The following is a 12584-nucleotide window of genomic DNA, read 5'->3' as shown; positions in this document are numbered from 1 at the left end:
TACTTTGACCGTATATCAGCTGTCCTGTACCAGTCACCTGTGGAGTATGTTCGATGTTCATTGATGTTGTCACCTAAGGTGAATGAAGCCCCTGGCTCCTGTTTGATCAATGCAATCGTATGCAGTTCATTCTGAAAGGAGAAATAGAAAATAACTAATAAATAATAAAGGAAAGTATGAGTAATTTGTGAACAAATCTCAATAAATACAGTCACAGCATTCATATAAGCAGATGTATTTAAATCAAATAAAATATAATACATTTCAAATATCATTTTAAAACTTACTTCAGACACAACTTTAAATTTCCATATCACTGGAACCCTCTCCTTGTGGACATATGTGGAAAGGTCTGAATCACAGTTGGTTGAAACTCCTTGTACACTTTCAGATATCTACACAATACACCAGAGTTGACATTGTTAACCATCACCTTAAAGCCAGGTCATATGTGCTATAATCAATTAAATTTACTTATTTGAAATGCACATGAAAATATAACAAAAGATGGTAACAGATCAGTATAAATAGGATATACAGAGGCTTGTTTATTAGTCAGTTGCACTGTTTAAATTAACAGTGGATCACAGATGAGAAATGAAAAAAAAAAAAATTGTCTCCGGTGCATTTTTTCCTTTTCACATTGAGAGAAAGTAAATAAGGCTTTAAAGAAGGGTTCAGACCAAAGATTCCCGACGAGACGAGACGAGACGAGCTGAGCCGCGACGTTCTAAAACCTTGCGACTGCGACTCAACGTGTTTAATGCTCTGCGACGGCTTGCAACTACAGTACATGCAACTTCTAATTCACACCGCTGCAACTCAGTCTCGTCGTGTCGGGAATCTTTGGTGTGAATTGGGTTTAAGATTAAGATCTCCTCACTATGTGGCCGGGCCTGGCGCTGGTCCTGTACTCCTCCAGCAGGCGGTCCTGGTAAGACAGCAGGCCCTGCTCCTCGGCGGCACTGGCCTTCTTCCTGGCTGCACGCGCTCTCGAGCGCCACTCCTGCAGCTCCTCTTCACAGTGGGCCTCCAAGCATCTGGCGCCGTGCTCACAGCTGTACGGTCTGCAGAGGAACAATGCCTGCCATTTGCTTAATCTGACCAAGAAAATCATGACCTGTGCCTTTTATTGCAATAGGTTAAACGACAGTGAGCATCTTTGCTTTCATTTCTGTTTGTAAAAGTGATCTCAAAATACTGTATATTGAATGCCTTGAAATTCAGAACTACTATCCACTATGCATTTTCAGCACCAGTAGGGTTGTTTTACCTTTGACACAATTTGAAGGAATGACAAGTTTGTGGTGGGTTTCTGTATCGTCCCTCTCTGCATCCATCTTCAAAGATGAGTTGGCGATGTTCTCTGGTGAAGCAGTGGTTCATGTATTCTTCCCGTGAGCGGAACTTGCGCCGGCAGACCTTGCAGTAGTGTTCCTCCAAGCTCTGCGATTGCTTCTGCTGTTTCACTGGTGACGCTGAATTAGCCACGGCTTTCTGTGACTTATGCACATCATTGCCCAGCAATCTGGAGCGATCAAACCGCCCCTTGCTTTGCTCTGTCCACACCGCCATCTCCACCTTACTGTGAGCAAACCAGCAGCGCTTAGCGCCATGCCAACATGGCTGTCCACTCTCTACATACCTACAGTATCGCCACTTAGAGTAAGCTTTATTGGGCAACAGTCTTATTTCATGGTATTCCACCATCTTTTGCTGAGTCTCCTGACAGTGAACCAGTAGAGGTTTCCAGTGATGCTTGGAGGTGCAACATGGTGGATGTTCAACAACATTTTTTCTGGATATCCGCTGTGGACTGCTATGGAAGCAGATCTCACACAATTCTAAGAACTTTCCTGGAAACTTACTTAGAATCCTGTCTGTGCCTCCAGATTGATCTACTGATTGGGATCGAGACTTTGTGCCAGACTTTAACATGCTGATCAGTGCCTCGTAACGCAGACTGGAGTTTTTCAAGAAGTTCCACACGGTTGCTTCCTCTGAGCTTCTTGCAAATGAACACCTTTTACCATGGGACATGCAACCAGATCCTTCCTTAAAATGCCAACACACCGCATATTTCACTGGTATGGGAAATGGAGGAAGAGGGTTGACTGGCCTCCACTGGTCTGTACCTATCTGCCTTGCCAGTAAAATGTTTCTTTGGCATTGGTGGCTACACTCAACTAGACAAAATGTGATCTCTGCTTTCTTCTTGCAGCAAGACGGGCAGGCAGCGTGCAGCTCATGTGTCCTCAGTAGTAGGCTTAAGTCTGAGTGCCCGGCATCTTTAGAGGCCGCCATTGTACAATATCACTGGACCTATATCAACCAAATAAAAGAAACAAAAAGGTACACAAATTTGAATACAGTTTGCACAGTCTACACACAGCACAGATACATTTTCCTTTCATAATTTAACATTTAGTCTTAGAAAAATAACCTTTCTTCAAATGAATGTGAAGTTGATGACAATTGTTATTTTCATGGTAGAAACACTAATTCTTGAAGTACAAGAGTTTCTGCTCTGTCTGCTCAAAGTGAGAACTGTCCATCCGTAATGGTGAGTGTGTCAAGAGCAGTGTGCACCAATGGACCGTGGCACTGCTCTCTCACTGCCACAAGAAAACCAGTGTGGAGTTAAAGGAGCTGTGTGGAATTCTGTAGGCTTTGAGTTGTCTTGAACACAGCACACTTCCATTGACTACATTGTATTTAATATAGCGATAGTGGCCACTTGTGGTACAATGTGGTGTTGCAAGCAAGTGGGCCCAGCACTAGCTGGTTTGCATTTTAGGGGATGTCTTGATAATACAAGAGTAGGTGGTTTTGACATTATGTCAAAACAATTCTTCACATTCTGTTGCCAGGTCATTTGAGGAAGTTTTAAACTAAAAACAGCTCCACATAGCACCTTGCCACCTTCATAGATGCTGTAAGCGATTGTAGATGACGTCATGTTTGTTTATATTTTAATCAAACACTATCTTACAGAGGATTTTATTTGGAGCTCTGATTCTGAATGCTGACCAGTTTCTCCTAACTTCAAAATAAAGATCAATCTAACATCAGTGCATAAGAAAACCTCAACTGCGGCGTCGGGTCCTTATTACCACTTCGAACGTGCATTATTTTCCTATAAACGCACGGCGCGTCGTTGATTAGGCTATCCCTTACATAATATATAGAAGAAATAGGTTACAAAAAGAGATCTTAACACTAATCAATGAACAAACAACCAATAAGATCATTAGACGAGGTTGACTCATGCCTGAAAAGTACTGTATATCAGTTCTGAATTAATTCCAAATTAGAGTAAATTTGACTTATTTTAACTGTATCTGATATGTCAGAATGTTTTGTTGACTGTCTTCTTTTGAACGGTTTTGGAATTGCTGTTGTGATTAGCCTTATTGGAGATGCAATTTTGCAGATTAGTTTATTTTGGTCAAATGAATCACTATCCACACAAATGAAGATCCACTTTGCTTTGGTTTGAGCTCTCTGTGAACACATTGTTAAGCTCATGTTGTTTCAGTAGGCCTGGCTTAGTGCCAGTGTTTGTAAAGGAGGCAACCAAGTCTGAGAAGCACCTGCACAAGGGCAGTATTTTCATGATGCCAAGCCAAAGTGTCTGAATATTATGACAATGTAACAATGAACAATTGTTGATCAATTGCATTAAATAACAATTATGATATATCGTCTACATGATGATACAAGTTTATGCATGCCACACAAATCTAGACTAAACACGCCCTATAGGCTACATGTACACAAGGCAGCCTAAATAGGCTCATTCAAAAGGGATGGCAGTTTGCTACTTGCATATTATATCTGTCCAGGCACTGTCAAAAGCTTTGAACTGGCAACGGGCTTAGGCTATATAAAAACACCATTATTAGGCTACAATACTAGATTTTAGCCTGCTTTAAATGTTTATAAAAGTAGGCTACTCACCTAAGCTTTCAGATTGATCTTTGAAGAGAAAATAGGAGCCACATAGCTCTGACTTCGCTGTAGTCTACTGAATGCACTGTGCTCGCCAACTGATGGTTTTATTGCGGTCTGATCAGCTGATTTCCTTAGTAACGCTACTTCAACACGGGCGTGTGTTTCAGTTTACTCCGAAAACGAAACTTACCTCCGACGGCACGGTAGAAACCCATGTTTTGCGATGATGCCGCAGCAACATGCCGTTTGGAAAAGGTGCGGCAAACAATACCATGGTTCGGGATTTGGGATAGGGATAGGCTAGATTATTGTAGGGTAGCCTACCCCAGCAGTGCCCTGAGGATTCCTGCTTGTTATCATGAGGAGTCATAAGTCAGCCGCTCGGCAATTAGCCTTTGATTACAGCTGTATTAACGTTAGGGTTATCTTAGAAAAACATGTCTCAGCGTATAACTTGTGAAAAACTTATCTCAGGGTATGACTGGTTTTGTCGAAAAAGCGTCATTGACCTTAGTCATTGACCTTAGACTAGCCACGCAGCTGTAGTCTGGTATTATCCAGACCATAAATCCTACTCACTAATGATGCATTTCAAATTATGCATTTTAAAATAATGGCATTTTAAAATAAAGTATTTTTTTCTTCAGAAAACACAAAAAGGGTAAACAGAAATTGAATGATGATGATGATGATGATTTAGGCAAAAAACAAACAAACAAACCAAAAAAATTGTTTTCTCAAATTATTATAGCCTAAGGTTATTATTCCTATTATTCTAGGAAGGTGGCAATTTAGAAATGGAATTGCAGTTAGGTATAGGCCTGAAAGTAACCTAAATGTTGCGGTGCAGTAGCCTGCTCAGAAATGAAAGTAATTTGTGAAATGAACCTGAAGGTTTCGGTTTGCTCTAAGTTTTGATAACAGTCATGTCCTTTGTGAAGAAACTGCTGTAGCAATCTGTTTTTTTCCATGACCATTTAAACACTGCATAATCCCTAAGGGCTATAAAGCCATAACATGACTAGGCTAGCTATTACAGTAGGCTGCTTGAAGTCTATCAACACATTTCAGTTCACATTAAACCATAAACAACTTTATGGTTTTGTGGATGGAAATCCTCTAGTGGCCAGTGTCATTTCGGCTAAAATAAAAATATGTTGTGTTTACACTGGCATGACAATAATATTTGTGTTGTGTCCAGTATAGGCCTACTGTAACCTACATGTCCTACATGAACAGACCTTCACTAGCCTATAGGAATGAATATGTGGTGAACATATTTTCTCAATTTACAGAACACTTAAATCAAATCACAGTAGATACAGTATGGTACATTTCAACCATATTTATTATCATTCATCAAACCTCATTTGAGATCAGCAATCTGTGGACAGTTCAACATGGACACTGTGTTCAAAGTGAGAATTTGCAAAATATGTGTTCAAACACCTGCGTCTCATGTGTTACATTCGGATTGCTTGTCCAGTAACAGTATACAGATTGATGTCATTGTGTGTTGGCACAACTGGATTATGTTACTGTGACAAAACAGATATTTTGGAGGTAAACCAGCCCTAGGTAACACATGTACATGAAAAGCACCGAACAAGATGTACAGGCTGAATAAGACTGTTTATGTGCACTTCTCTTGGAGGTGCAAAATGATGACATTTTCAGACTTTTTTACCTTCTTTTTTAAGTACAGTTTATCAGATGAAATGTCAGTGAGATTGCTGACAAGTTCAAGACTTGTCATATACTGACAGTATTCAGGTGATTGTAAAATAAAGAGAGGAAAAAAAACAATGCTAACACAATCCACAGCAAATTAACCTATCATTATCTTATGCTACTGACAATTGGCTATCGTGAATCACTGTGCTTCATGTGTTTCAGGTGTCTCATTTCAACATTCTGTGATATCCATGTTATACAGCTGTGGTTCATCACAAGTTACAGTCAACATAGGGATTAATAACATGGTGTAATTACCTCAGGAAGGCGGTGAAATGGATTGAACCAGAGTGGGGACACTGTTACACAGTTGTATCCTCACCCTTTTACTTTCGTATTACTGTTGCAGAAGGCGTAGTTTGAGTGTGATTACAGACTTTATGTGAAGGACATGATGCAATTTTTGATGTGATGTGCAGAATGACAACCGCAAATTTGAATCACAGAAAACCTGTTTGATTTTTGTTTTGTTTTTTTAAGACAAAGTGGCTTTGGAAGCAGCATTTCCCCCAATGAAAACTCAATTTGACAGATGAGACAGAACGGTAGAGGGCTGCACTGGGTATGCTCAGCCAGAGAGATCGGCCTGCATCTCCTTGTTCCTGCGGACTTCTGCGGCATGGATCTCCTAAAAGGGGGAGAGAGGAAGGGGATTATTTATTATTAATCCTGTTTTTTTACTGGCTGAGTCATAGTAGACTGGCTCAGCCAAGGACACATCCACTGCAGCCATTGTGGTTTGGGGCTAATTCATTTGGAATAAAAGTGTCCTAGGGCCTTAGCCACTGTCAGGATCAATCCAACATAAAAGGGTATGTTGTGTTGTGAACACTGAAATCATGGCAGCGCTAGTGTAGTTCTATAGAGATTAGCAAGTAAATTGATAAATTGACCAGACTCAGTTCAAAATTCACCATTCACCATTCATCATTCACCACGAGCTTCCTATGTCCTATCTTAATATATATATATATATATATATAGAGAGAGAGAGAGAGAGAGAGAGAGAGAGAGAGAGATAGAGAGTGAGTGAGTGAGAGAGAGAGAGTTTTTCACCCTCTGAACTTCTGTAAAACTGATCAAAATCTTTGCCAAACCCTGTGACATGCAACCATATTGGCAGTCCCATGTCCACATGTATTATGGCCACTTTTCCTCATTTGTCCACTTTGAGTGTCTGGATGGATAAGAACTAATGTAGGCTTGTCACAGCATGCCCGATGAGCAGTTGCAAATGAATGGCTCATATCCCAACCAGACAAATCAGCTATTACATGCGTAATAGCCTACATTAAAAAATGTGTGAAGATGTGAGAAGAAGGACTTGCCTTCTCACGGAGACGCTGTTTGAGGGCATTGAGTTGCGCGTTGCGGTTCTCTTTGATGATCTCCATCTTGTGGTTCAGCTTCTCCTCTGTCTTCTTGCTGAAGTGGTTGTTTCCTTCCTGGGCCTTGTGGAGCACTTTCTTCTCATGCTCCCTCTTCCCTTCTAGTTGCTTGAGCACCTTGGCCTCCTGAGACTGCGGAGCACAGAGCAGAATGCTATGGAAAAGCACCGACACAAAGATCATCACATGGCCTCTTGTTTACATGAGGTTTTGGTAAACAGCTTTTGCTGACTTATTAGTGTGTGCTGTGATCCTTCACTAAATCATCCTTAACACTGTACAGTATATTATAGACAAATGTTGCTTTTTATGTTATAACTGTAACACTGTTGTGACACTGAAACACTGCTGTGTCAGCAGCAGTAGCATCACAGCCTGACACTTCAATTCCTGTTGCAAGTCTGTATCCCTTTGGATAAAAGAATCTGTTATATGTAAGTGACTTTGCTTTTACTTAAACTACTGTTGTGATTTATCAGGAATTTACATGAAACATTGAACAATTACTCCACTATCTCCTTGTATTTGGATGTGAGCGGAAATGATTGGCCCGTACAGTACAGTACCTTCCTCCTCTCCTCAGCAGCCTCCTGTCTTTGCTTCAGCTCGGTCAGAGAGACGTCCTTTTTCTGGGGCAGAGCCAGACTCTGAGGCCGGTCCGGAGACAAGTCGGTCGGACTTTTCAGAATGACCTCGAAGGCCTGGCCCGAGGCCCGCTTATTCAGCGCCTTCACCTCCATATCTGCGCACACAGACAGACCAACACAGAGACAGGGGAGCTAAACAGCCATATCTCTCAGACATAAATGTCCCGTGTCCCGTACAGGGATTAAACTCATTTCTAAAAAAAGAGGACCAGAAGAAAATGTGAAAACTAAATAATTAAAATCTGGTTTAATCCATACAGGACCCCGCCTCATATAATACCTTGGCTTTCTTGTAATGCAGAGTCCTTTTTGGGGGGAACTGCATCTATGGTTTGGGTTGGTTGGACCTATTGTATATCCAGTAATTAAAGGGCACATATTGTTTTGGTCGATTTGGTAGAGGGTTTCTGATCATTACTGACAGGTCTAGACAGAAAGATTCAGATTCAATACAGGCCATGTAAAATGACATGTGAATCCACAGACCCAGTGAAGCATGCTTGCGTTGAGCACTCACCTTCATAGTGGGCGAGGGTATTTGGGTGAGGGTGTGTGTGGAAGCAGGAACAGATGAGAGACACCAGAGACATCTCTCTGATCTTGTCTGAATACGCTAGAAGAAGAAAGCGAGAGAGAGAGAGAGAGGCCTTGTTTATAAACACAGACAGATTAAAAAACATGATGAAGAAGATTGGCCTTGTTTCTTAGAAGTCATATCTGATAACACGACTCTGCGAGATTGTGCTTTTCTCGGAGAATAGTTCATTTGAAAGAACAGTATGTCAGTCCCTGGTCTTTTAAAATGAGAGGAAATGATGACATAGTCAACCAGTTCCTGTTGCCAGGCTGCAGCCGCCGACTTCCTTCCTCATTGTGTCATGTAGGGAGGAGCCAATCGGTGGCCAGCATCCTCATCTAACCTGACTCATCTATTATTGACCTACAAGTTTCAGGCACGGAGTGTACCTTTAGCAGTAACATGGTGGGGGTGCAGGCCATAGGGAGGGGCATGCAAATGCAATATTTTTAGAATGCCGCGTCAGAATGCCGCCCTTTAAAAACTGTGTGTGTCTGGACAAAGAAACGCAGTACTAGAGAGAGACAGAAAGAGGGAGAGAGAGTCCTCATAAAATACAGCAGGTGAGATATGCCCTCTGTGTATATGGGAGCATGTTTGCATATGTAAGCGAATGCCACTGTGTGCACCAGCCTGCGTTTGCTCCTCCCGTAATGAGTTTAAATGAATTACCCAGCTGGGGCATCTGTGCTGACGCTGCAGGATACAGGCCACACAGGGAAGGAGGGAAGAGGAGCTACAGTAATACAGCATGGCTCACCCATGCAGAGTACACACACAATGAGGAAGTCAACGGACTGTCAATGGTCCCAATGATCTCCCACTTGCTCTCCCACCTGAGCCAATATCATCAGTACCTTGCAGTGGTGGTTTGACAATCAGGATGCATTTCATCAACATTTTTTCAATATTCTCAATGTATTTGGACATTTAAAAAGTAACATAAAAAACGTTTCTACCCCTTTCCATGTGAAAGGTACAGTACAGTATGTGTAGATGTCTGAAAGACTATGCTACATGCTTCTGCACATTCCAATGGAAAGTCACACGGTGTCCCGTGCCATTTCTGATGGGCACTGTAGATGAGCCCCAAGGCCGCTGTGAAAGAACACACAGCATCCACTAAATAATTCAGATGTCTAAATGACTTCCTGCCTGCCCTTATTCTTGTTAAAGTCCCTTCATCACAACTAGAGGAAATGGCTTTTGCACTGGAGGAAATGTGCTATTTTGGTGTAAGCACCCTTTAGACATGCATCAGATACTGCAGCAACTGGTATCAGTTCAAGGGCTAGAAGTTGTTAAATGAAATAGCGGATCAGTGCAGCTGCTGATGATATAGAAGTACAGATCTTCAGAACAAAAGTGAGCCACAAAAGAATTAGATGCAGTGAGCAAACCTACTGTGACATGACAGTTAGTCACTTTTGCGGCTAGTTTCTCACATGCTCCAAAGTGAGTTGCCTCCCTGTCGTATATGAACAACAAAAAGTCTTAATCCTAATTTCTGCTCTCGCGTCGGCCTTGAGAACAGACAGACGAGACGTGTGAGTGGGAGGTGCCGAGGTCTCTTTTTCAGATGTGGTGAATTTTGCTGCAGGGGAGAGTTGAGAGTGATTAATGTAGCTGCAGACCTACTCCTCTGTCAGAAAGCACTTCGGCACACACACACACACACACACACACACACACACACAGGCGAGCCCACAGCCCACAGCGCCTGTTCTGCTCAGTGTTGCTGAGGGGTGTCGGCGGAAGCGGCGATGTGACCCAAACAGGCGCTTTGCCGCACTGCTGGCCTCCCACTGAACCTGGCTGCCTTCTTTTTTTAATCAGCTGCTTCAGATCTGCAGTGCTGAGCAGGCCAAGGCGCACAGCCTTGTTTGATCACGCACAGTCACTGGAGCATACAACATCACCTCAGCATCGGGAGGAGGAAAATGAGAGACAAAGAGAGAGAGAGATACAGAGAGAGAGAGAGACAGAGAGAGAGAGAGAGAGAGAGGTAGAGAAGTCCCAAACAATCACAGCAGACAAATAGGACACTGGTGCAGAGACACGCACCACTTACGCAATACTGTGTACACACACTCCAGTGTACTCTGTGACCTCTGGTAGAATGCCTCACATTATATTGCTGCCATTATCCTGATACCACCCACATTGCAAGCCACCTAAACAAGCCTCCACTTCAGCAACGCAGATCTACCGGCGGGCTATAAATCACTGTTAGGGTGCCGTAACGTTAACGGGTGGGTGATCATCATCATCATCATCATCATCCGTTCATTGCCAAGCTATACCAGCCAAAGAAATCAGAGCCATTTTGGTTTTTGGCAGCATTGGCATTTTGTTTTAGAGAGCGGTCTTACCGGAGACGGTGCTCGTCATGGTGGATCTGGAGCGGGCGCTGGTGCAGGGCGGATGAGGAGAGGAGAGGCAGAGAGATGTGCTGGAGAGGAGTGGAGGCGTGGGAGACACAGACGGAGGGGAGAGAAGGAATGAGAGCGAGAGCGCAGGACCGGCAGGCAGAAGGAGCAACGGGAGGGGAGGGGGGGATGAGGCGAAAGGGACTCGCAGCCCGGCACTGCAGTGATGATGCTCTCTATTGGAGGATGGGAGGGAGGAAGAGAGAGATGGAGGTGGTGGGGGGGAGGGGGGGAGGGGGCGAGGCGGGCTGACGGGCTGACGGGGGGGGCTGCACTGATGCTTATAAACACTCTAACGCACGTGTGGACTAGGATGAGTGCTACTAAAGAAAGCTGTGCGCGCACACACACACACACACACACAACCACACTTACTTCTGTCTCTCTCTCTCCAGCAAAGACTTTTCCATTCTCCCAAGTGATTCCTGAGTCATGGTATTCATATTTTAGAGGAACGTGCCATGCTGCATTTCTCTGTCTGGGCAGTTTTGAGTTCATTTGAAAGACCCTCAGAAACACACACCACCTTATACTCTATATGAAGAATTCACCGCCACACAATTCCTCACTTGAAAACAGCATTTGCTCAGCATGACTCACACAAGAGCCCACCATATGTGATATCATCATGAGAAGGGCTGTTACTCATCTCAAACCCCATAAAAGTTCAGATATGACGTGAGTGTATGATGAGATACTGTAAGTGCAAAGATAAGCCAGTATTGATTGCTCTCTAGGAGGTATTTTAATTGCATACAGCCTCAACATTATCATTTCTAATCAGATATTGATCGACAGTGAAACATGGGTTGAAAACAAAAATGGAGGAAATCATATAACATGTATCAATCTTATTAAGCTTCTTATCTTCACTCAAAAAAGACTAGCTGCCATCGTTTTCCATATTTGCATGTGATTGTTAGATGAGGCTTTGTAAAAATCGATGCTAAGAACAATTTGATTGACTCACATTAATCATGATAAATTAACATGCTTTTTAATTTAAATTAGTCTGAAACCAGTTACAATGTATGGACCTTTTAAGATTTTCAGAGTGATTGCCTTTTTAGAGAGGCTCTTGCACAATTCATTGCAGAGCCTTAATACGATGAAGTGTTGCGTGCTAGTTCCTCATACAACTTTCATGACTGTACCTTCATATGCCGGGTTACATAACGGTGGCTGGTTGCACAGGCCCCAGCCTGGCGAAGCTGCACCAGCAGATGCCTAAGCTCCCAGAGGAGTCCGGGCTTTTAGAGAGGGAGGGAGAAAGTGAGAGCGTCCCGTCCCCCCCCGCACCACATAGGAGAGTCCGTAAATGCAGGACCGGTCCCTATGGGACCATGTCCACTGACCAGGCAGAAAACTGCACCTGCTTACAGATGGTGGATGGGAGGGGAAAAGGGCGGGGGGAGAGAGAGAGTGATAAGAGTGAGAGAGAGAGAAAGAGAGAGAGAGGAGGGCTGCAGACATCCATATGCACGTGTCTGTGTACATGATCCCATGCAGTCGCAGGGTAGATTCTGATGAGCTGTCGTTCTGGTGTGTTTTTGCTCGTTCACATGTGCTCTGCCTGTATGGGATGCAATGAAAGGTTACTCCCTACTTCCTCAAGAGGAGTCAGCAACCGCATACACATACTTACATTAGAGTAATCTGCTGGGACAGGACTGTCTTATCCTCTAGAACTGATTTTCTGATGGATTTGTGTTCACTATTGACCATCTGGGATTGCAAATCAGGGTGATCAATAACTCTAGGAGAGAGCCCTGCCTGGATCCTCAATCCCAAAGGATTCCCTACACAGGAAACACATCCCCCTCCAAAAAAGAGAAAAGAGCAAGAACAGAAACAA

The 12584-nt window shown here is 43.2% G+C and overlaps 1 protein-coding gene across 2 annotated transcripts; it reads right to left on the bottom strand.

Moving 5' to 3' along the window:
• Window positions 1-5284: 5284 nt before the first annotated feature.
• On the bottom strand, window positions 5285-11902 carry stmn3 (stathmin-like 3). 2 transcript variants are annotated; one of them, XM_062545636.1, is made up of 6 exons: window positions 11884-11902; window positions 10673-10752; window positions 8241-8336; window positions 7643-7818; window positions 7017-7208; window positions 5285-6316 (listed from the first exon to the last, which is right to left on the bottom strand). In XM_062545636.1, exons 2-6 carry the CDS (start codon window positions 10689-10691, stop codon window positions 6257-6259), a joined length of 543 nt encoding a protein of 180 aa, XP_062401620.1. In that variant the 5' UTR covers window positions 10692-10752; window positions 11884-11902; the 3' UTR covers window positions 5285-6256. The 2 variants fall into 2 exon arrangements, with proteins under 2 accessions (XP_062401620.1, XP_062401619.1); XM_062545635.1 differs by lacking the exon at window positions 11884-11902 and having other exon boundaries at window positions 10673-10824.
• Between the last annotated feature and the right edge of the window lie 682 nt (window positions 11903-12584).

This window comes from Sardina pilchardus, chromosome 9 (genome assembly GCF_963854185.1).
Source record: "Sardina pilchardus chromosome 9, fSarPil1.1, whole genome shotgun sequence".
Classification (NCBI taxonomy): domain Eukaryota; kingdom Metazoa; phylum Chordata; class Actinopteri; order Clupeiformes; family Clupeidae; genus Sardina; species Sardina pilchardus.
Note: the sequence above shows the minus strand (reverse complement) of the source record. Positions and strands in the feature narration are given on the sequence as shown.

Coding starts and splice junctions, on each gene's coding strand:
- stmn3 (XM_062545636.1), bottom strand. Junction 7,209..7,642: donor CTGCTGAGGAGAGGAGGAAG/GTACTGTACTGT, acceptor TGTGCTCCGCAG/TCTCAGGAGGCCAAGGTGCT. Junction 6,317..7,016: donor AACAGCGTCTCCGTGAGAAG/GCAAGTCCTTCT, acceptor TCCCCCTTTTAG/GAGATCCATGCCGCAGAAGT.